General features: G+C 34.9%; 1 protein-coding gene across 4 annotated transcripts in view; it reads left to right on the forward strand.

Annotated features, from left to right (window-relative positions):
• The window catches only part of LOC120352453, a 65,014-nt gene that overhangs the window by 12,425 nt on the left and 25,782 nt on the right, over positions 1-26,807 (forward strand). The window contains exons 1-2 of one of the 4 annotated variants that reach the window (XR_005571847.1): positions 2,332-2,465; positions 4,817-5,266. Coding sequence is in view for 1 of the 4 variants with exons in the window: in XM_039433037.1 (XP_039288971.1) it covers positions 2,428-2,465 (38 nt within the window). In the remaining 3 variants the exon portion in view is untranslated. Of the gene's footprint in view, positions 1-2,319; positions 2,466-4,816; positions 5,267-26,807 lie in introns of those variants that run through there. The other 3 variants (XR_005571848.1, XM_039433037.1, XM_039433038.1) reach the window with 3 other exon arrangements.

Raw genomic sequence — 26,807 nt, forward strand, 5'->3', positions numbered from 1 at the left:
GCCATATAATCTTCGGCATTTTTCAGAATCTGGATAATTGTGTAGATGGTACATCTTTGCCTCTTATGAATTGCTGGAATCATGTCTACTTTGAAGGTAGATAATCTTTTCAAAAACACTCTTTGTTCTTTCAGTTCAAGAGTGGACTGTCTAAATAATTCTATAACAACACCAGCTCAGTTCAGAACTCAAACCTTTATGGACTGGAGGTTTGTTTCAATGCTTCCTCAACTTCTTCCCCCTGCACAGGATTTTTCATAGCTTAGTATGGTAACCACATAAACAATATCATTTGGTTTAGTCTCCCTACACAGAATTTTTTCGTAGCTTGATATGATAACCACATAAACAATATCATTTGGTTTATTTCCCCTGCACAGGATCTTTTCTGTGCCTTAGTATGATTACCTCATAAACTAAATGATATGGTTTATGCAGGTTTATTTCCCCTGCACAGGATCTTTTCTGTGCCTTAGTATGATTACCTCATAAACCATATCATTTAGTTTACGTTAGGGCTCCAGGTAATGTGAGACTGAGAAATGATGGTAGACAATGTATAAGGGCTGTTCCGAATGTTAGGCCTAAGGTTGTTACCGAACCACCGCGAACCTATTTTGAAGCTTTCCAATATAGAGGAGCTTTCGTCATAGGTTCTGTATTAGTTACAGCTGACAGGATAAACTATTTCAAGTGTTAAACGGAATCACACACAGTTTCACGGTTCTAGGAACTTTAGGACCAGTACTTTTTGGGACCAATACCTTTTGGGACCAATGGGTTCCGACAAACAAAGGAGGGGTCTTCGCTGGTAGAATCGGGTGTTTCCAATATGTGGTTGGACATTGAACTTTAACACAAAGGCCTTGAGCACAAAATTTGTGAGTCAAGTAAGTTGCAGGCCTATTCAACTATATATAAATATTTATTCAATATACTTTATTTATTAGATTTTAAAGTTGAATTATCATTTCCGATAATTGATAAGGAGAATATAAATTTCTAGTTTTTATTAGATCAAGAAAATTGGATCTAATTACAAGTTGGAAAAAAGACCTTCTGAAGATGTCTGTGATAAAAATAGATTGTTAATCTACTCAGTACAAGGAACTATTTCTAAAAATGAATGTAAGAATGATTTTCATTCAGTGACAGAAGCGTGTGATCCTGTCGTAAGGGCCAACTATTGTTTGCTAATCACCTCACAGGTAGAGACCCCAGGCCTGGTCCCAAAATTCCTCTTTTCCCTTGTTGGTCCCAAAATTCCAGGTCTCAAAGTTCCTGTCACCCAGTTGGTTTCACTATCAGATTTACAAGTTCCATTGCTTCATGGAATCATGTAATCATACTGCCTTAAATTTACCACGCGTATTACAATACTGCAAAAAAATTGATTGAATATTTCAATGAAGAGAAAAAATATAAACCTACAAAGCTTATTGATAAATTATAACTAACAAGAAGTCACCTATTCTAAAAATAAAGTAGGCTATTATTATGTAAGTAGAAGAAATCACTTTATTTGTCAACTTCCTGGACTTATTACTATCAATTTCCTCATAGTAGGATGAGGCATGAATGAGTTTCATAAAAAGTATTCTGATAGTAAAATAATAATAATATAATAATAAATTTGACTTTATTTCTGCGTGAAAAAAATACAAAACATGTGAAAATTAAGAGTAATAGAAAACTAAGCATGCAGTATTATCATTCTGTTCCACTGTAGAAATACAATGAGGAAAAAAACAAAACAAAGAAGCAAAAAAAAAAAACAATACAGCAAATGGCTTACTCTACTAGAGCGAACGAAAAATACATCAAAAAGACTACTCTACTAGAGATACAATAAAATAACAGTGGACAGCAACTCAAGATAGAGATTCACAAGTTACAAAGATTATACAATTAGATTATCATTTTTTATGAAGGGAAAAACTGTGTACCTACAAGATATAACTATCATTATGAAATATGTTAGTATTAATGAAATATAAAACTAACAAATGAAATATAACTAACAAGAAGTCACCTATTCTAAAAATAAAATAGGCTATAATAATGTAAGTAGAAGTAATCACTTTGTTTGTCAACTTCCTGGAGTTATTACTATCAATTTCCTCGTAGTAGGATGAGGCATGAATGAGTTTCATAAAAAGTATTCTGATAGTAAAATGTACTGTTAAGCAAATAGGCTATTCCAATTAGCGTTCAAGCCAGTCGTTTCTGTCGCCTTTTATTTGCTCATATTCGCGGCAATAACGAGTCATTTCTTTTAATCACACCGGATACGGTTTGTCTGATTGAATAAATTTCCAGAACAGCGGAAGTTGAAAATGCAAGGAGATTCCGCCAGGTGCTGGAGAACCGACAAAGGCTTGCCTCCAGTGCTCCAGTCTGGATCCTCTGAAACAGAATGTTTGCCTAATGAGCATGTTTTTCACACATCACTTCTCTAATAAAAGGTGAGTCATTCAAACTTCATTTCTTATATGGATAAAGGTACTGAACGGATGGAAAGTGATATTAATGAGACTTGAAGAACAGTTCGAGAAGCTTATTCGAATTTTGCACTTCCTTTAGAAGCATGATAACTTTTGATTGAACAAGACTTGTCCCAGACAGGCTTCAAGTTTTTTACGAACTAATTCATAACAATCAAGAACTGGGCAAACAATATTGGGGACTCCACATCAATCTCAATTAATTTCATTTTTTCTTGAGAGAGCAATTCTAGAAGCAATTGGTAGGTACCGGGTTCGATTCCCGGGCTGGCAACTAATTTTTGGATAGTAGTTCTCATCGAATTTCCATCTAGGTGTTAACCCTGTTTTCAATGTCTGCAGTAGCAGAAGTCTTCGGGGTGATTTGCAGCATTTATTTAGGATTTTCGTTAAATAATAATTATATATTTATTAGCATTTGAATAAATATATTCTCTATTTAATTCCATCTGTAAACCACGAGTGGTAGTAATGACAACACACATGATCATGTCTGATCAGAAAGAAACTACAATAACATTGCGATTGATTATGAGTAAACAATTGAGTAAACAATGAGTTTAATGATCAAACAAATAATGAATTTATATAGGTTAGCTCAATATCCACAAGGGGATAGTCTTTGTTCCTGTCTTCTATCCATCTTCCTTCTTCAAATTAACATCAGTTGATACAATTTAAATAGTTTTATAGATAACTTGGTCTGTCTGTGATAGAAACGAAAATAGATAACTGTCAACAGTACTGTTCTTCAATGTTTGTTTCCATTACGAACTGCTTGTTGATAATCACTTTTGAACAATTAAATTACGACATAGCAGTCTGATATTTATAAATAAAAGCTATTAGCTTCTACCAGAGAAAACTCCTATAATTAATTCTGTGCTATTATTAATTCTGTGCTTCTACTCACATTTGTGGAGCGCTTTCGGACACTAGGCCCTTCCTCAACACAGGTTGACACTTCTGTTGTGGAATTCACAGTGTTTTAATTAATAGCGTTTTAATTATACTAGTAGTTCTGTGAACAGTAGACCTCACGCAGTATTCTCATCCACAAGTACCTGATTGAAACTATAGACCTTATGGAAATACAGCAATAGACTGGCTTCTCCACACATCTGTGTAATCACTTGTCAGCTGATTTATGATGAATAATTATAGAGTCTGATTTTTACTCTAATATTGGCGTATGAAGGAGGCTCCTTTTTCATTTATATCATTCTTGAAATGCAAAATTTCCAAAAACCTTGTATATACGTCGACGCGCAATTAAAAAAGGAACATACCTGTCAAATGTCATGAAAATCTATTATCGCGTTTCGCCGTAAATGCGCAACATATAATCATTTAAACATTCAAACATTTAAACATTAAGAGAAATTCCACACCGTCGACTTGATTCTTAGACTCAATTCGCTCGGTCAATTAACATATCAAAAGAGACCCCCACAACATCCTTAATGAACAAACAAATTTCAAATCCCACAGCCTCTTCAACCTTCTACTCCAATAACCTACAAATTCAAACATTCCCGCCACCCCCGCCGCCAACCATTCAAATAATCCCGTCACTCCTATACAACCCACGCTCCTTACTATATGTGAATCCCACAACGGAAGTGTCAACCAGTGTTGAGGAAGGGCCTAGTGTCCGATAGCACTCCACGAATATGCGTAGAAGCTTTTATTTATAAATATCAGATTGCTATGTCGTAATTTAATTTTTCAAAAGTGAACAGTACTGTATTTGATATTGGTTACTGATGATGGTTACTTGAGTTTTGTGAGGAAATTCTTGAATTTTGATCGACCTATGGAACCATTTGATTCGGCCATTTCCTCTTTCATACTCAAGACATCTCCTTCTCCGCCATATAGGTGACACAAAGCAATTGGCACATATTCATCCTCAAACCTCGCAGGATTGTGTTTCAAGCCCTTCATGCCTAACCTGAGTTTCTTTTATTTATTTTAATTATTATTATTTATCTTATGCTTTTAGACTTTTCTACTTTCTATTTAATGTTGTTAAATCGTTAGTTCAGATAGCTCACGAGAAGATGAAGTATTCTGAGTCGGGTACTTGTGCTATGTGAATCGTCGTTGATACAGTCTGACTATTTAACATATTTTTTATAGGCTAAACTTGAATTAATATAATATTTTATTTCTTATCTAAGCTTGAGTTATTGATTGTAGTTTTTACACTATTGTTACATGTATAGATTAGGTACTCTTTCCCCGCGCACGGATCAGCAGTCCATGCGAGAAATAGTTATTCCATGATTATTCTATTTTATTTTGTACAGTGTTTTATAATGGAAGAAAGAAATTGAATTGAATTGAATTCTATATGCCGGCTCCGCGACGGAGATTGGCGATCATCAATGCAATCTGGATTCTACTGACTGCAGCTTGGAACACGGATGCTGAATCAATGTGGAACCACTCACTCAGGTTTTTTAACCAGGATGCTCTCCTTCTGCCGGGCCGGCGTCTTCCTTTAATCTTGCCCTCCATGATACAGAGAAACTATATCTACACTGAATAATTGTTGTGTAGATTTAGTTACTTAAATAATTCATTTTAAGATTTAGCATGTATTTCTGGAGTTTGTTTGATTTCTGCATAAGTTGTTTTTGTTTTTCTTATTATTCTTTATTATTTTGTGTGGAGTGCGGTTTTGGGCAGTGTGCCTGTCGCATCCACACTGATTAACTACATTCACTACAATGTATCTTTTTTTCAATAAATTGAAATTGAAATTGTACTTTAATTATTATTTATTCATTTGAGTAAATTATCAAAATGATAGGGAAAGGAAAAATAAGGTAACTTTGTGCTATTCTTCTCCCAAATTTGGATAACACTTAGTCCGAAATAGGTTAAGTCTTGTAGTTCTTCATTTCACAAAATTTTCAGTCCTCAAGTATTTTCACAAAGTAGGTTTTCAAATCTAGATGCTTCAAAACTAAACATAGAAGAAATATTTCACATTTACTTCAGAGTATTGTTTGGGAAAAAGTGAAGAATTATAATCAATTCAAGTTTCACCATTGCCATTATTAGTTCACAATCGAACAATGGACTGAGCTAGGAGCAGCCAGCTAGTTTGTGCAGAATTTACGATTCGGGCTGTGAGGTGAGCCAATCGGCGGCAAAGGATCGGTAGGTAACTCAGTAGCTGGATTCGAAAACGAAAAATAAGTATTTGGTTGTCTGGCAGCGGCCTGTTTTGTATTGGGACAAGTTACGGCTTTGCACGAGAGCTGAAGCCAGTATGAAATTCTCTTTTAATAGGCAAAATGAAAAATGGCTACTACTTGACAAACTGGAACAGGGCCATAAATTAGTTGATTAGGCTCTTCTCCTCTTGACCACTCCTCATCCCATTTAACAACAATCTCTCCCTTCCCCTCCTACACAATCCCCCCCTAGTCATCATCAACCCGATTCCAACAACCGACATTCCACTGATCAAGCTCGCTGCTCCATCACATGATAGTGATGATGATGACGATGGAGATGATGATGATGGTGGTGATGGTGATAATGATGACGATTTTATCATCACAAGAAGTGGAAGGCTGACTGGCTTCTGTCCACAGTCCCCACTGCTCCTGTTTATAAATGAGCCGAATAATCATCAGGCTGACTTGAATCTTTAATCCGATTATCAAGAATTTGCTTCACACAACAAAAGTATTTTTTCACACTTGAACTTATGGTTATATGGTTACAATAGTGACAAAAGCAGATTATGTCTGGAATTTGTCAATTATTGTTGTCACAGAAAATAGATGATAGCTTGACCATTCCCTTGCACCCTATGTTACTTACAATCTTTGTGCTTTTTTGCTCCTTGTCAATGACAAGTGTCTTTCGTGCATACTTTTTCAAATCTATTCATTGCAAACTTTAAAAGATTAATACTTTTTGAGACTTTTAATAAATTCTTGAAGCTCATTTATCATTTTATAATATGATATTGTTATCAAGAAAACAAATCTATATAGGTTGTCTATATAGGTATTGGTATCCTTTTGAAAATTTTTGACTCAACATGTTTCAACATTAATGTAATTTTCAAGTGAGATTTTCAAGTTTTAGTACCGATTGCACAAAAGCCGGTTAAATTTTTATCGTGATTAATCCCACGAGAACCAATCACAGAAGCCGTGCTATCAAAAAGGCCTTCTCTGATTGGTTCTCGTGAAATTAATCACGGTTAAAATTTAACCGGAGTTTGTGCAACCGGGCCTTAATTTTCAAACATGTTATGAGTAAAATTTTTCAAAAAGGGTAGACTACTTGATTTTTATATTTATTGATAATGAGTACCCCTAATCAAAAAGTTAATATGATATTGTTGTATTATAGACACGTATAATGTCACCAACTGGTTCCATTCTTCCATGAATAAAATCGAATAATATCTTGAACAACAATTTTCCATGTTTGAATTGTTTTCATGATTATGAACGATCCAGTACCACAATCATAATAGTAGAATAAAATAATTTGAAGAAATATTTTGTCAAACAGAGGTTATCAGTATGTATGAGTATGTATATATCATCTGTACCCGTAGATAGTCTAAATTGACGAGAAGTCGCATAACTACGTTTGAAAGTTAACAATGAAGGTCATATTACAATGACTTATCATCCATAAAAATTCTATCGCTTCACAAGCACTTCTATTAGGCTTTTCATTCAAGGTTCAAGGTTCACTGATAATAGCTCATTGTTTTTAGCTGTTATCATTTTCATATCAACTTTTCTACAAAAATACAGAATAGTACTTATAAAGAAATAATTTATTTTATTTATTTTGAAATTCAGTTGAAACTGATATAATTATTCTTGTGAGAAAAATTTTCAAATAAAACATTCAATATGAGAAATTTGATGATGTAATAATTTTCTGTTGAAGTGTGCGTTGTCATTTGAGTTTGGGGTTATTTGAATCATGTGGAATTTGAGTTGCTTTTGTGCTTCATGAACCACCAACACAAAGATACAAATACTATAAAATACTGTATTATAGGAATGGAGGGAAATGGATTGCTTTTGAATGTACTAACTATCAGATTATTTCTATTTATTTAATGGACAAAACACAATTCATTTAAATGGAAGGACCAACAGACACCGTCCAAATTGTTCCTTCCCTGAATCTCGATTCATATTATTTATCTCTCCATTAGAATACACAAAACTGAACGGTACTTTCTCCATATAACTACCAAATTCCATTCAAACGAACAAGAATTGATGAGTCATCCTGATTATTCATAGAGGAATCAGAAAGTCCCGACGCAAGAAAACTTTTATCTCTGGAATAGAATGTAGTAGATCAATCATTATAGACAGAAATTTGCTGAGAAGTAAGAACAATTCTTTCCCAATTCAATTACTTCTACTTCATTCCATACAAAATCACGGATGTCTCTCTTTGTGAGGGCAGATCACGTAATACAATAATAATAATTATTCATAATTGAGACTCCTGTTGAAATCGAATCAATGCAACCAAGAAGTAGTTATAGTTTTGTTGCTTATACATCCAGTAGCCTGTTGCCCAAATTACGGTGTATTGCAAGATAATGAAATGAAAGTATGCCAGATTCCAGATTATTCTGTTTTTCCCACCCAGACGGGATTCTGTAGACTAGTATACAACAACTGCTTACAACAACAAAAATTAAAAAGGGTAGAAAATATGGGTAGGTTTTTTATTTCTTGATAATTAAGAGTAGCCCTAACCAAGAAGTTAATGCTAACAGCACAGTTTGAATCACTGTAGCATAGTTCTGGAGTATATAGAAATAGATTTGACGATTCGTTACAAAGCTCTACTAAACAGGTAACATAGTTGTATTCTTCACAAGTAAAGAGAGTTTCTCATCATATGACAAACAAAAATATACAAACAAGTAACAAGTAGTTCATGGTGTAATAGAAGCACTGATTTTTTTATTGTGCTTAGAAGAGCTTAAATCCTTTAATTAGCTCGTAGTACGGTAATTATTCATCCATCTATTTTGTTTCAGAGTATTCTAGCTTTGATTATGGATACGTTAAGTTATTTGATGTATCCATAATCAAAGATTCTAGTTACATCGCTCCAAAGATTGTAAACTGCATCCCGAACAAGCTCATCGGTGTACCTATTAAGTTTGTTCCAATAAATATTAAAAACTGGATACTTCACAACTATTACTTCCATCTTAATATTTTATGAGTTCAAATTTTTTTCTGCTTTTAAAACTATTCATTATTGTCAGGATCAATTCACAATTGATAGCATTTATTTTAAATATACTTAACTTACCATTAGTTTGGATAAAAGGATTCCATTTTAAATTATTAGTTTAAGATTTAGAAACAGCTAAGTCTCTACTCCTACTGGCGAACAAGTGTTTCACTTATGCCAGTAGTTCTTCACCTCCAGCCGTATTTTTCAGATAATTGATATAGATATTTAGAATAATAATTATTGTTTTTTTCTGATTGTCACATCTTTGAACTGTTTTCTGTGTTTTGGTGAAATAAATTGAATTAAAAAAAACTACTAAAATATAGATTGGTGTATGTTAATAACTATCAATTTATTAAAAAAGAAATAATTTCATAGTACCCTATGGTTTTCACTACTTTTTTATATAAAACATAACTAGTTTCGGCGTTCATTGTTTTGTTTTATATAGAAAAGTTTTGTGAACAAAATGGTACAATGAAATAATTTATTTAATAATCAACAAATCAGGTAGCCCTATATTGAAATACTTTATTAGGAACTATCAAATCACTTACTGAAAGTCTGATCATATCAAAAGGGTGTCTGTATGGGATGAAGAGAGGTGCATTGACGAAACAGAAATAAGAAAATGTCAAAATTCATAAATGCTGAAACATAAATGAATAATAAAACATGAACGAGAGTGGAAGAATGGTAATATTAAACTGAAATAGAGAGGCAGATTAACCACTCTACACTTTTCAAAGTTTTCCTCACTCACTAACAACTCAAAATTGCTTGTCCAAGTCGGTTCTTGCGAAATCTATCCTAAAATATTTCGACATAATACAAAATGCTTCACAGGTAGGGATCTCTCTTTTCAGGTTAATCCTGCAACAGACACTTTGGTATAAACAGATGCTCATAAGTAACATTTATGGAAGGCTGTCTGGCTCAACATGAGTTATATAATTATGTATTTGATTACTGCAGTACAAAGTGTTTGAACCTTATTGTGATAGGGAACAATTTGATCGGTGGTTGTATGGAAAATACCACTTGCTTGAGACGCTGTAGGCAAGGGGCAATTTTCCAACATGGAATAAACTGCGGCTTGCCCTATCACATTTGCATATAATGAGCATACTTTATTACATTGAGCTCCATACAATGACCTGTTGTCACCTGGTGCCAGAGCTGTAAACGATATAGATAACTTATGGCTGGTAAGTAATAATCAATACATGGTACAACTACTTCGCCTCCAGAATGGTCAATAGAAATTGGAACTGATTTTCAACCAACTCGACTACTCAATAGGTAAAATATTTCAATGTTCGAGAGGAGATGGAATGCAGAGGTTTGCGAGAGGATGACAGGAGAGATAAGGAGCAATGGCGGAGGGATGCGATTCTAGTTGCAAAAACTTGCAAAGAAAAAATATTGCAGATAAAATTCAATAAATGCAAAATTTTGAACTTGACGACAAAGCAAGAATTCGTTAGGATTGCGAATTTGATTAAAAATGCGCTTTCTACGGTGTTCAACAAACCAGAAAATCCAAATTATATTATCAAGATCCTAGATGAAAAAAGCAGATTGATATTCGGTAAAACTCTGGAATAATATGATGAGATAAGATTAATGGCTTCTTTGACAGTTGAACACAGTTGATCAACAATCATGATTCCAATTTCAGTTTCAGTTAATACACAAGATCAACAGTGAACGGTGTTCAACTGTTCAAATCATACTCGGATTCCTTGAAAGGAAACTTAGTAGAGAATAGAAAGAAAAATAAAAATCTATTAAGTGATAAAACAATTCAAAAAGGGTACTGAGATTTTTATTTTTCTTCCTATTTATATTACTGAGTAAAGAACTATGGTGCACAAGATCAAGATCCAAGATCGCAATATGTATTCTCTCTTCAATGATACAGAATGTAAAATATATTTAAAATATATAATGCTTCACTAGTTGATTGCACAAAATGACTTTTCTGAGGTCTTGGGACTTGAAATATCAATATTATATTATTCCATAGATTTTTTTCTTTTTTCGGAGATGGTGACTGAAGAATCAATACCATTTTAATGTACCTCTAGAAAATAATTTGAAAATTATTGTTTACCATTTTACTGCATCTCTAGAAAATTGTTTTTTTTTTAATTTAAAATACATCATCATTTGCAGAAATCTGACGTTTGTTATGGGCATGCTTCATTATGACTCATCTTGCACTACCTCGTGCTCCACAACAATGTTGCTGATTCCAGCTCACTGTGGCTCAATTCGTTTGCGAGACGTTCTAATCTGGAAAAGTTGTGACCGGTCGAAAGTTATGTGCTAAGTGGACGTTGCAGTGGAACGAGTAAGTGGCTGCTTGGAATCTGCCGCGCAAGTCGAAGGGAATAAATATCTCAATCCGATCAGCACAGGCAAAAGAAAGAGGGATTATTCTTTGCCGATCCCAGCCAATCCCGGCTGCTCCTCGGGAGTAGTGGTCACGGCATAGAGGGGCGGTTGACCAGCATGAGAAGATTCTCTACTCCTTCTTTTTCTTCTTCTCCTACTTCTCTTTCTCCTTCTTCTTCTCTTCAGGGACGCCCGCCTGGATTACCTGTCTGGCTGGGCAGCTAACTGGAAAGAATGAAGGGCCATCTTCTCTTTCTTCTCCTCCTTCATCCTCATCCTCTTCTTCTTCTTCTTCTTCTTCTTCTTCTTCTTCTTCTCCTCCTTCTACTTCTTCATCTTCTTCATCCTCACTTTGCGAGCGCGTCATCCCCTATCTTCATCCTCCTCCAACTCGTGCTCTTTCCCTCTTCTTATTTCGCTCTCTCTGGTCGAATAGCGGCTGCACGGTAGCAACTGGAAGGCAAGTACACGTTCCTCCTCCTACAAACGCGAAAGGATCCGCTCCAAGAGCTTCACTCCAGCGAGACCTCTTCAACTGCAAGTCAAGCTACTTCCACAACATGGCACTTTGCCTCCTGTGTCTGACCATTATCTGTTTTTTTTCTATGGTTCCATTGTACACTTGAATCCCATATCTTTGCTCAATATAGGTGCAATATTACAAATAATGATTGAAATTGGTAATTGATCCATTAAAATCAAATTTTTATCAAAATTGTACACGTGAAATTCTAACCTTATTTCGGACTTTTTCACCTATAAATTTGGAAGAAAAATAGCACAAGGACTATCTTATTATTTCATCTTTCAATGTTATTACATTAGTGTCATTTGCATTGTAAATAAATAAATAAATAAAAATCGTTTATCCTAAAAAAACATTTAAAATGTTATAAAAACATCAATTCGATAGTCAATTAGTTCTATTCCAGAAGTCACTCAAGACGTCACAGTGGTCCTTCATATTAATTGGATTATTACTTTATTATGTAGTATTCTTAAGTTTTGTTTTTTCTGAGTTTTTAAGATTTTTGTATTTTAGGTGTAATACTTTCTCCAGCATTATCCAATTTAAATTGTATATCTCTAATTGAAGAGACTTGAAATGTTGTCAAAATCCACTTTATTTGAATAAAAATTATATTTTAAATATTATCCCTGTAAAATAAAAATTAATATTTTAAATTTTATCCCTGTGAAATATTAATTTTTATTTAAATAAAGTGGATTTTTGACAACATTTCAAGTCTCTTCAATTATGGAAAAGTTCCACAATATCAACATTCACGCTACAAACTTTTATATCTCTACTTGACTAGAATTGAAACATAATAAGTTAACTGCAACTCATTTCCAATACGCAAGGAATTTTATGTTGGCAGTGCCAAATATTACATTGATAACTATTGTTATGCAAGTGTCAATCAATATTTGTAGGTAATTATACAGTGTATACTTCGGTAATTGTATTGTACAGATATGTATTTGTAATTTATGGCAATAAATTCAATTCAATTCCGTCAATTGTTCAATTCTATATGATAATTGAAAAGTCATACTACATTCTTTATAATTTATTATTACAATTAGTACATCATTGAAATGATAGGTGGAGGAAAAATAACGTAACTTTGTACTATCCCTACACATAGTAGCCTGAGTACCGGTAAATGGAAATAGATATCTCAATTCGATCAGCAACGGCACATGAAAGATATTATTATTATTTAGACGTGATTCGGATGGACACGTTAAGTGGTCGGTCCCTGCTGCCTAAGAAGCGGTTGTTAGGTTATGTAGGATGCCCTGAAATTGATCAGTTGTGACCTGAAAACTCTGACATCAGACCTGAGCCAGTCAGGTCTCTCGATATTATTAAATTATTATTATTTGGAAAAATTATTTCATTATTCCTCATTTAGATACTAACCATTCCCAATGTACTCTTTCTTTCAGTGTGTGTGTGTGTGTGTGTGCTCGGTAAGGCTGTTTGGAATAACTTGGATAATGTAGATTATGGAAATAGTCACAAATAATATTTTTTTTCAACCACAGTTCAATAGATGTGTGTGATGCCATGGAATGGACGGTCTAATATCAGCAATTGCACGGTAGTTTGTACAGCATTACCAAGCATATCACGATTTACCTGGAAAAGAGTGTTATTAGTATTGTTGATACTGTAATCACGAAATAGACCAGCCAAACTTTTGTATAGAAAATGACATATTCGTTCGTATGGAAAATGACTGTTAGTAGGAACAGTGATTAGTATTTTCATTGTCAATGTCATTGCATGAGTGGAATCATGGTTCTACGACCTCTAAACTCTACTGTACTCTGCTGAGTTTCAGTACATGGCTGTCTAGTACCTAATTTCATAGCCTTGAACATGCATACCACCCTCTGTTACTGTGAACTTTGGGAAAAAGAAACTTTCTACATTAATTTGATTTTGTACTTGTGTGAATAAATGAAATGACATGTGAGTATCAATGCTTTGAAGCTGTTTTTTTGACAATTGTGAAGAAGAATCAATCATATTATCCTTCAAATTATTCTTATCATTCTATCATAAAGTGGGGCTTCAATTGCTACTGCTATTGGTTGCTAATTGCAATCGAATTGGCCAGGATCATTTATAATGCATTGTCAATCCAAATTCCAACTGAATACAATTCAGTACCCCCAATTCTGTAACTTAATAATGTTGAGTAAGCTGTAATACGTGAGAGTACATACAGAAGATTAAAGCTCATGAAAGGATTACTTAATAAGTGTGAATAAGAGTTATTCAAATGTTGTAATCCTATTTTGTGGTAGACTGGACAACAACGGTGATGAAGCACAAGATTGATTCAGTGGTCATATGGAGGTGCTAATGAGCAGAAGGCGAAGAATAAGAAACTGCAAGTTGTATCAATACAAGAAGAAGAAGGAGCAGGAGAAAGAGGAAGAGAAAGATGAGGAGGAAAAGAAGAAGGAAAAGGAAATGGAGAAGGAGGAGGAGTAGGTGGCGAAGAAGGAGAAGAAGAAGGGAAAAAAGAAGACTAAGAAGATGATGATAATGATGATGAGGAGCAGGAGGAGGAAAAGAATAAGGAAAAGGAGGAGGAGGAGAATGAAGGGGGTGAAGGAGGAGGAGGAGGTGGAAGAGGAGGAGTAGGTGCCGAAGAAGGAGAAGCATAAGGAGAAGAAGAATAAAAAAGGAGGAGGAGGAGGAGGAGGAGGAGGAGAAGGAGAAGGAGAAGGAGAAGGAGAAGAAGAAGAAGAAGAAGAAGAAGAAGAAGAAGAAGAAGAAGAAGAAGAAGAAGAGAAGAAGAAGAAGAAGAAGAAGAAGACGACGAAGAAGAAGAAGAAGAAGTAGGAGAAGAAGAGGAAAAGTTGGATCTGAAGTAGAGCCAAGTTTGAAGCACAGACATGCTTGCTTGCCTGTTCACCACCTCACCTGACCAAGTGCAGTTGGCCCTTAACAATGTCATTAATCAACCTCCCCTAGCCCCACCACCCCTCATCCTGGAATGCAGTCGCCAGCCGCACTATCAGATATGCTCCTCAAGGGAAAAGGGAAAAGGGAAATTCCCTCCCGCCTCCTCGATAAACTGAACAAAAGATTTTCAAACACTAATGGACGACTCATTGCTGGACAAAGGCCACCTCACCTTCACACATGTCAGTAATGAACAAGAACAAGTCCACTGCATGATTTGGACTATGCAGACACTATTTGTGGAGATGTGAAGATGATGTTATGTTACTAGGAGAGCTGATAAATAGTCTATAGAGAATTATTTGAAGTTCAATTTGATAATTATTTCTTTTGATGTTGAATTAGTTTGGATTTTCAATAATATTTATTGTAATAGTGCTTTAATTCTGAACAGAATGGCGGTCTTGTTGAGGGGTTCAGTTTGTGTTGCCATTTATGGGTGAACGAGAGACCTAGAATTTCTACCACTAATATACTAGACAGATACTACCAATGTACATAAAATTCAATGTACGTAGAATGCAATGTATTCTAGGTACCTTGCTGAAATACATTCTAGGTATACTTCTATCATAAGCTGAAATCAGCAGTATGTAACCTTACATTTCAAGAATTAGGCTATACCACTTTGATTCTCATCCTTCCAAAAAAAAAAAAAAATATTTTCTTGTCAGTAGGCCACGAAGGCAATAGTCAACGAATGTACATTGAAATAAATAAACAGTACCTGACAGTTACGTAATACTATAATCTCCGTATATATTCATAACACTCTAATCTCCGACAAGAAGATGAATCAAGAAACACTCATTTTTCTCGCAAATAGCTCGTCACAATATAATTTGATCCATATTGAATTGGTTTCGATTATTAATAATACAATAGTACTTATTGTAATAGTGCTGTGTTGGAAGAATATGAGTAACGTCATTTGTGTTCATAATCATACAGTAGGCCTATCATGAATTCAAAAGAATTCTACACTATTAATAAATTGATGAGGATGTAAAATTGTCCAATCAATCAATCATAACAATCGATCATTCAAAGTAATCAATCATACTTCATGGACTTCATACTTCATTCGTACAGTATTTCTATCACTGCTAATGCTGATTTTTCTCATTTCAAAGTGAGTAGCATTTTAATGTTGATGGGATAAAATCAAGACATTGCAGCAGCAAGTGGTTTTATTAGAAATAAATTAGAAATCCATTTCAGAAACTATTATTGAGAAAGAGTAACGTTTTCCCAAGAAATGGTCAGGGAATATTATTCTTTTAAATCTAGCTTGTTCAAAGTTTGCTCATTTCTCATGCACGTCTAGAGATTGGATACATAATGAAGACGTTAACAGAAACGGTAAACAGCCGATGAGTGTGTTTCTGAGAATCTCAGATTCATTTTCGAAGAGGTGAAATATTGGACAAGCATTGATGACAAGCACTGCTGCATACTACACTCATACCGAAGCGGTGAGTATCTGTCCAACATTAAAATTCTCCGACATGACAAGTTACCGACTTGTTGTTCACTGATGGAACAGTGGAAGTGCTGGCATACGATTCACAATGTGACCCTCATAAGATTGAGACATTTCAATGTGAGTTTTTTCAGAAATAAAAAGAAAAGCTCACCGATTCAACCTCTCCCAAACAACTCCACAGAAATGTCCCGGGATTTTTCCCCTCGTCTATGAATAAATTATCTTCTTCTTTACTTTGTCTCTGTTTATAATTCCATTAGTCCGTGCCTTGTTCAACCTTGAAATATTTTCAAGTTCACATTTGGAGATTGTTGACACAGTCAATGGAGCTGAAAAAGTTTTGTCTGGAGCTGCAGCCTAAGCACCTTCATCGATAGCACATTATCGATATTTACTCGTGCATGCCTTTCAGATCGGCTTCTATAGCGATCAACAGTCTGTGCAACCAAAGGTCCGTTTGCACAATAGCCTGTTCAATTTTAATCATGATTAAATTTCACGGACACCAATCAGAGATGGTTTTTTGAGAAGAAGACTTCTCTGATTGGTTCTCGTGGCATTAAATCGAGATTAAAAGATAACATACTTCTGTGCAACCGGGTGTTTGTCTAGTTAAACACACATAGATTTTTGCACGTACGATTTTTTTCATCCTTATAAATTTCTTTAGATCAAACATAACTTGGCAATCATAATTATTATGAATATCAGGGCCGAGCTTCGCTCTGGAGTACAAAAGCATAAAAACTTTATTACGAAAGAAGAAATAATAGTCTAATACGGTAACATTTATAGTTCATACAGAAATTTTCTATCTAATCACAGTAAATTTAAATCAATTCCCAGAGGAAGCAAAAATTTCCCTCATAGAAAAAGCCGATAAAATTTTAATCTTGATTAATTTCACGTGAACCAAAACAGGGAAGACCATTTCAAGAAAAGTAAATTCGTATGGCTTTTGTTGGTGGGGAGTCCCTTGCGGGAAGGTCCCACCGCCTGAATATATAATTTAAGCCGTCAATGGGCCTTACGACTGTCATACTTCAGCCGGGACCGACTGTTTAACGTGCCCATCCGATAACACGGGAGTGATCTGGTTAAAAAACGTTTGGTTGTTAGAGGGTTTGAACCCGGGATCTCTATGCTGCTACGCAAGCACTCTATCCACTAGCCCACGGATCACTCCATCATTTCAAAAAGATGGATACTAGAATTAATCAGGATTGAAAATAACCCGGCTTTTCTGCAACCGGCACTAAGTACCTGATTGAATGATTACGAAAGTTCAACAGCTGAGTCATAATTTTGACACAGTCCCACACACATGAGCTCGCTCGCTCACTCACTTCCATCATCAACAGATTATTATCAGCTGTTTTTCCAAGGATGAATAATAATTATCCTTCTAATGTCCATCAGCAAGTTTTCCAAGGGATGAGACCTAGTGCAGTCGAATTTTCATATTATAAACCTACTATGTTCTGAAATTCGTGAGAATCGTTAGAGCCGTTTTCGAGATCCGGTGGAGTACAAACATAAAAACAGAAATTGCTTGTTTAATAGTAAAGGATGTATATCTGAACACATTGTTTGTCAAGATCCATTCAATCGAATTTATTCGACGGCAAAAAATCGTACGACCAAAAATCGATGTGTGTGTAACTGACTTGAATGTTCTAAGGGATCAACTAAAATTGGTTTGAAACATTCAAATATGATAGTAGATAAACAATTTCTAATACAGTGTTCTACTTATAACATTTGGATGCCCACTATCCAGAACAATACTAGTCCAAGTCAGTCCTTGATTTTAAGATTTATTTATTTAATCATTCAGAATCACACAACATACAGAAAGATTCAGAGGAGTCCTTGTTTCAGTATTCAGAGGGGTATTTTCTTAAAATATGAATTATATTCCACTGAGAGTATATGACAAAATTGATGTATTCTTCAAATTTCTCAACTCTAGATTGAAAAACTTGCAGTTCCCACACTGTTCCACTCTGAAGATAACCTCATCACATGAATTACTCTTGTATTCCACTGAGAGTATATGGAAAAATTGATGTTTTTTTTTCAAATTTCTCAACTCAAGCTTCAAAAACTTACCGTTCCCATACTGTTTCACTCTCAGGATAACCTCATTACATGAATTACTCTTGAATCTTCAACTTGACTTCCAGACAGTAAGCATAGAGCGACTAAAGTAAGTAGTAAAAATTCTATTTGATTTACCTTTGAAATCTAGTTGCTGTCGAATTGATTCCATGCATTCAACATTGTTCTAAAAACTTCAATCAATTTATCTCCGATGTTCTCATACGTCGATTCATCAAACCGTTCATATTGAACGCAGGTGGGTGGCGTGGCATGGTTTCACTGATTAGAGTGGGTTGTATAAGTTGGAGCAGTATAAGAAGAGAGAGAGAAGAGATTAGTGAGTCAGTGTGTGAGGAAGCAGGAAAGGAAGAGGATGCAAGGCAAATTAGACTGCCCATTTATTTAGGTGGAATGTTGTCGGCCTGTGCTGGCACTAGCTGTATAGTTATTCTATCATCAGTAACACTGTGAGAACCGCTCATCACATGACTAGGCATTGCTTCTCTCTTTGTACGCCTGTGAAGGTGGAGCAGTCTACTTTCGACCTTATATTGGAGCTTTTGATACAGTTTGTCGTTCGATACCATGTTTGAGGTTTGAGTTGGGATTATTATAGCTCATTCTAGAATAATAACTTTCATTAATTAGTGAGCATATACGTTTCTATTAAGTAGATTTCCAATAATTTGATGTGATTATATATATATAACTGAGTGAAGAATACATTAGACTAATTAAAATGAGGATTGTGTTTGAAATATTGTTTCTCATCCTACAATAATAGCTTTCAATAGTTAGCAGAAGATATACTTTCCTACTGAGTAGATTTTCTATTATTTGTTGGAGAAATATATGTAACTGAGGGGATTTTCTATACATCTAAAGATATGGACTAATCAGAAAATCCCTAGTTGTTCGGTCCGGGGGCGGCGGAAGTTGAAATAAGGCAACTGTCCATGCCTGACTGCTGTATCCCTTGAGGTGCGTACAGATTTACGCGCCGCGAACATGAGCAATTCACTTTTAATCAGCTGATGCCAAGCTTTTTATATATGTATCTTACCGTTTCTGTAAAAATACAGATATAATAAGCTGATTAAAAGTGAATTGCTCATGTTCGCGGCGCGTATATCTGTACGTACCTTTATTATGAAATTACGGCATGCTAGGCTCTTGACTCAAATAGCTGGCGAAACCTCAGCTGATTGATAAACTGTTTTTGCTGTGCATAGTATTGTCTTAATGCTATGGAAAGTGTAAATAGATCCAGGGAGCAAGCTGTGAGTCCATGACTGAAGTGGAGCAATTATTGTACATTAGTGAAATTATAAGGAGGCAACAGAGATACCTTGATTGAAGAATAAATTTTCTGTGAAATAAATGACATCATGTGGACATTTTTCACAATAAATTTGCCAAAGAAGTGAACAGAATCTTGAACATAATTGAAGACCTGAGTGTAGACAATGCTCTATTGAATGAGCTTCCATGAGCCTCGTTTTGACTTATTCTTCAGTTTTCTGCAATTTATCCTCTTCCAACGAATATTTCATATTGATAGAAGATTTCATCTTGTGTCACTAGTTTAAAAATCGTTATGTCCTCCTTCATCATCAATCTCTAATTTGTCATCTTTCAATGAATATCCTATATTGATTGAAAATTTTATCATGTGTGACTTCTTTTAGAATGTTTTTATCACCGTGCGAGTATGTTACTTTGAATCTCGAAGGGTTTTATTACTGATCATTTGTTCCATCCCTTGCGCCTCCTTGTTTGTCTCTTTGAGACTTGTGTCAGAGCTCAGAGAGCTCCTCAAGGTCTATGTCTAGAGGTATCTATCTGCTATTGTCCAATGACCGCTGTCCTTATGGTGAGACCTCTCATATGATACAAAGACGTATTTTCAGATCAACAGGCAGCAGATCATCCACGATTGAAACCATGCTTCCTGTTTTCAGAGCAAACTACTGACAGATGCAGATAGAAAACATGTTGATTGTGTTGAAAACCACCCTTGGCCGTAGACCCAACATCTGCTCTGCTCCAGGGTTATTCAGATAAATATTGCAGGTGAAGGGATTCAAATTAGTTGAAAAGGGCAGCTGTTGCTTCTGGTTCAAGGGGAGGAAAATATACCTCACCCTTTTTACAAACCCTATTGGACTGTCGCGTGCTATTTTGTCTGGTTGGAAACATAGTTGCATGTGTGTATTACAGTCATCTTGTATGTTTTAACATGGAAAAAAATACAAAGAGATTATCATATCCTCTTTGGTTTCGATTCAATTTGTGTATTTTATACATGCAGAAGCTCTGGACAAACTGAGAAAAAATATCTAAGTTATTCTCTATACTAAAACAATATATGTCCAGTCCAATTATAATACATTGATAAATGTATTCAATAACAAATTTATTTGTCAAGTACTAGTACTGTAGTTATCATTGCTAGAATGGTTCATTTGCTATCAGGGAATGTATTTTACTCACAAGAGAATCTAGCTCCATTTCATACAAGGAGCACATTCTAAACCATTTATATAGCTAGTAATGATGACATTATTGGAGACTATAGTCTGTAGTTTATTGACCGAGCGAAGCGAGGTCTATGATTCAAGTCGACGGTTTGGTATTTCTCTTAATGTTTATATGTTTTTATGTTGCGCATTTCCGGCGAAACGCGGTAGTAGATATTCATGAAATTTGACAGGTGTGTTCCTTTTTTAATTGCGCGTCGACGTATATACAAGGTTTATAAAGGATAATATAAAAGGAAAAAGGAACTTCCTTCATACGCCAATATTAGGGTAAAAATCAGACTATAGAATTATTCATCATGAATCAGGTATTTGTGGATGAGAATACTGCGTGAGATCTACTGTTCACAGAACTACTAGTATAGCTAGGAATTATGACATTATAGGAGACTATAGTTTCTGTAATTTATTATACTGTATTATAGTTTACAGTTCACATATAACTTCAGTACTTAAAAAGATACAGTATATAGTTTCAGTATATTTATAACTTCAGTACAAGAAGAGAGAGAGTTATTATTTAATACATTTTAAAATCACTCTGAACATTCTGAAGTGGGATGAGGGGGCAAAAAACGTTCAATACTCAAAGATGTCTAACCATTTTTTATTCGATTTTCATTAATTTGAATTGATATGAAGAGACTGAATCAGTTTTAGAGCACTGAATCCACCTGATGTAATCTGAAATTAATAGCAGAAGGCAGTAAGCATTAGTTCCATGCAATTTATCGTCTGAAACATTAACTCCAGACCACCCGTGCATACTACACTAATTCCACCGCTTACCTCATTCCATGCATTGAGAAGTCCTGACTCGTTCCCCTTTGTATTTATAACTAATTGACCAGTCCAATGATTTTTTTATAATATAATATCCATGTTCAAATTGCTCCTGTGAATAATCAATATAATTTTATTACAAGTAATACGTATGTTAATTCTTCATGTTTCATTTCAGAATTTTGACTGTAAATATTTATTGGATTTCGTAGAGGGTAAAATGAAGCTCACAGATAGTTTAATAGGAGGAAAGCTAAGCTGGAGTTGGATGGAATTTTTCGTTCAAAGATATCATACAGCGTTTCATCCATCATTAGAAGTGATTAAATACAAGAATTCAACATCCCAAAGTACTATTTTTATTTATATTTAATTCAAATCATACATGATTTGTATTACTGTATTAATCTCGAGTTTAATATACCCAAGTACTACTGTTATTTATATTTAACTCAAATCATACATGAATTGTATTACTGTATTAATCTCAAGTAGAATTATTAATTTGGACTGAATACTGTATACTTTTGTAATTCCAGTAGGTTATTAATTTGCTAGAATATTGATATACTCTTCAGTGTTAACCATCATCGTTTGGATTCGTAGACTGATCCTGTGCACTACAACGTAAATGAGCTTCAAGAAGGAATTAAAACTCACCAAATAGAAAGTTTCGATTTTTCAATTTCTAACATTGATCAAAAATGAATATTGATTTTCCCAGTTTCTAGTAAAAACAGTAAAACTTATTTTGGATGTTGTATATAAGCGATAAATCCAGTAGAACTCACACTGGATGAGAGGTGACTCATTCTACACTTAAAGCAATTATTATTACTGCTGTCGGTAAAGTCTTTGGCATGGAGTAAAAATGAAAAAAATCCTGCCATATTGAACACCCGATGAATTATGGAAAGGAACATTGTAATAGTCATTAATTGATCGATAATAACGCATTATAGTTTCCACCTTCAGTGTTTTCAGCATGCACGGCTTGAAAACAGCGTAAATTGGTTGCAAATCACAAACAACGCTTCAATAACACAAAAGAAAAGACGACAACCTCCATATATAAGTGCAGGATAATATGTATAGGTATATGTTATCCACAATATAGGTATGAAAACCATAACAACCGCTCCGAGGACCTGACATCATAATGATATCCTTTGCAAGAATGCTCCTGACTCGCGGCTTACAGCTATCAATTAAATATCAATACAGCGAACAGCTTTTCGATTAGGTGCTGTAATAAGCCGCATTAGTCCAGTCCAAATGCTGAATCATACGATTAAATTATATGATCCACTAACAAACAATTGAAACTGCTTGTTGATTTATTTGCTCTTCCATTCTCAACAATTTGTGATTGAATTTTCATTCTTTGGTTATAGCACAGAGAATAGAAACATTTTGTTGGTCCTTACCCTGTGGTTATAAAGACGAGAGATCTATAGGAAGAAAAATGAAAATCTCAGAACCCTTTTTGAATTATTCAATCACAACATGTTTCGGACATTGATGCCATTTTCAAGTCAGAAATCTATATATATGAGTGATCCTCTATTCGGTAACCGGTATTTTTTATTGGAAAACTCATTAAAACTAATGAATAGACCTACTCATTGACGCCCACATACAGTACTTCGTACAAATATATCATATGTTAACACAGATAACTGATAGGGATTGAACACAATCCAAGAGTTATCTTAATTCCTTTTCCTCCTTGAACTCAAAAGAATGATACGAATATTATTCAAACAGTATTAAAGTGAGGATGCAATGTGCGAATGTGGAATGACTAAAAACTATGAACACCTCATGACTTGACCAAATATGGAAATACATTTTACGATGAAGGATATTATTTTAGAGAATGACAAAGCATTTTCTGCGGCTAAATTTTGGAATAGTATTTGACTCTGTGTGTCCCCAGACACGAAAGAAGAAGAGAAGTATTAAATTCCCCAGACACGAAAGAAGAAGAAGTATTAAATTCCCCAGACACGAAAGAAGAAGAAGAAGTATTAAATTTATTAATAATAATTGTAGGCCTATTCATTATTTTGTTTTTCGGGAGTTGGGTCACTGCACCTCTGGTAAATTACTAAATACAAAAATAAGAGAGACGAACTGAATCAAGCATCATTTCCAAAAATTATGAATCAATCCAAGCAATGATTTCAGTTAATGAGAATGACGAATAGACGAGCAATGTAAGGAAATATGACACGGGTGGAAATAGCTGAGCCATGAGTCGAGTGTCGAGTGCAAGCATATGCCAACGTTTAGTTGGAGTTCAAGGCCAATCGTCGCCAGGACAGCGTCGACTGTGATTGGCAAATATCTGCGGACAATGAGCCACTGCGATTCGATCGATAGCTTCGGAAATAATTAGCTGAAAAAAGTTGCAATGACTGAAACAAAAGCTTCTCTATCAGCTGCGCACAAATTAAGTCTTTGGAATGAGGCGGCCTCCTGCTGATTGTGATTGCAAGGGCCAGACGAGGCCAATGCTTCTAGCCCAGTCAATGAAGGCAAAAAATAGGCATTTGTCGGAACTAATTAGTGAAAAGCTGAAACTTTGCCCAATGTTACATTAGTATAAGAGAAGTTCCCCTACAAAAGTCCCCGACCCTACCCCTCTTGCTTCCCCCCCCACCCCCTTTTTAAGTTAAAATGTCGATGTTTACTGGAAGCTCGATATCTCAGTACCAATCATCGAATAGAGTTGAATTTTTTTTAGAAAGGTTGCTAATATAATGGTCTACAATAATGGGTCTATGCTTTTTCACGATAAAAATGATAGTTATCCTGATATAAACAAAAACATCTAAAAAAATGAACTTTTTTCAACTAGACTCATTTTTGTTTCCCAATTTACTTATTTGTAAGCAATTTTATCGAAAAAAACTTGAATGAAAGTTTAAGATCTATTCTTTCTCAATCCAACGATATAAATCTTGCTTACAAAAAATCGGAAATGTCGCTCTGGGAGGGGGAATAGCAACGCGCTACACTTTTACGCTACGAGCTACACGGTCCCCTCACATCAAGCTCGCACAAGCCATGCGTCTATTTGAAAAAACGAGAGATTCTCAGTTATATTTTATTCTTCAATACTCATAGTTCAGATTGATAGAATAGTTTTTATGTTCAATAGAAAAGTAGCTTGTTTTTGTGGCTTTAAGTTCATAAAATTATATTGTTAGATTTTAAGAGAACCATTGTGACTAGATGTTGTATAGAATGCATAATATGGATATTTTTGAAGATACAAATGCAGAGTGAGGCTCATAGCATAACTATATAACATATAACTATATTATATACAAAAGACTAAGTATTTTGTATGCTACATTTTGACAATACAGTGGTGAGCTGGGCCCATAGAAATAGATGACATCTATTATTATGGCTGGGCCGGGCAGTAGGGGTGCGGCGCTAACGTTGCTCCTCTCAATATTGTTTTTGTTGCTAAATAAAGAAAAGAAACTCGTTCTTTGCATTCTCGTATGAGTGGCATTCTCATCCCTCATGTCAGTTTCAGAGGGAAGTTTGCCAAGTTCGGACGTGCGTGGTAGACTTTTCGTAGTGAAGCACGTGGTAGATTTTTCGTAATTTTTCGTTGTGAAGCACGTGGTAGATTTTTCGTAATTTTTCGTAGTGAAGCACGTGGTAGATTTTTCGTAATTTTTCGTAGTGAAACACGTGGTAGATTTTTCGTAATTTTTCGTAGTGAAGCACATGGTAGATTTTTCGTAATTTTTCATAGTGAAACACGTGGTAGATTTTTCGTAATTTTTCATAGTGAAACACGTGTAGATTTTTCGTAGTTAGTGCATTGATGGTGACAATTTTTTCACACAGTTCGATTATGAATTTATTTATTTGTGATCCCTTCTGAGTGATTACACACAAAAATATAGTTTTGTAGAAATATCAGTTCGGCGTGATGTGCTCCTGTTACTCCAAACAAGTTTGAAACAATTAGTGATGGATGAATCGGACTTAAATTGTTTAATTTGTGGTAACAAACTAGATGACAATATTGTAGTTGTAAAGAATGGAATCAATGCTATTTCTGAAGCCAGCAAAAAAGAAGAGACAGTTTACATGAAAAACTACGAGGAAAGAGTACTATTAAATTACACAAGTTATGTAGGCAACAATACACAGACCTTCGAGTATTCAAGCAGCTATAAAGACACTAGATGAACAAAATGAACCCAGTACATCAACCACTGGAGTTACTCGTAGAACCCATCAGGACAATTTTGATTTTAAGTTGTGTTGTTTTATTTGTGGAAAATCAGCAAATTACAGCTCTAAAATTCCAACTCAATATAGAAAACCATTTCACGAAGTAACGACGATCGAGTTCAAAGAAAGTTTTTTACAAAAGTGCAACGTTAGGAGTGACATATGGGGTGAAAATGTAAAAGCCCGACTTCTAAGTGCAATAGACTTAGTAGCAGCAGAAGCGCGCTATCACAAACATTGCTACACAGAATTTACTAAATCCAAACCGATTGAAACACAAAAAGGTAGACCTCAAACCAAATTAGCTTCTACATTTACCAAAGTATGTAACTATATAGAAAACAATGATGAGTGCCAATATACTATAAAAGAAGTTCAGGATATTTTTAAATCTTTAGCTGATGATGATGCTGCTTATTCTGACAAACACTTAGGAAAGCTTCTCCAAGAGCATTTCAAAGAGAGACTAACATTAAGAAATGTTTCTGGTAAAAAGAATGTTTTCTGCCTTACTGACAATGTGCATAAATTGTGGACAATTGGTATAGAAACAGGGTTCTTGATCTAGAAGAAGAGAAGAAGAGGATTGTTTCAGCTGCTGCCTCAATAATAAGAGAAGACATACAAAGGAAAACCTATGACTTCAATTCGTATCCAGATTTGGAAACAATTAAATCAGGTGGAAAAAATCTCATCCCCGAGACTCTTGAAATGTTCATGTCACAGGTTACAAAGAAGAGGAATTCAATTGAATCACAAAAAGTCAATAAGAAATGTATTGTTATAAGTCATGCTATAATATCTGCTGTGAGACCAAGATCATTCCTTTCACCTATACAGACAAGCCTAGCTTTGACTTTACATCGACTGTATGGTTCTAAACATTCAATAAACATGTTGTCTTCAATGGGAGTGTGTGCATCATACAACGAAGCTTCGACTTACATAACGTCACTAGTCAGTGCTGGCTC

The sequence above is a fragment of the Nilaparvata lugens genome, chromosome 7 (assembly GCF_014356525.2).
Source record: "Nilaparvata lugens isolate BPH chromosome 7, ASM1435652v1, whole genome shotgun sequence".
NCBI lineage: Eukaryota > Metazoa > Arthropoda > Insecta > Hemiptera > Delphacidae > Nilaparvata > Nilaparvata lugens.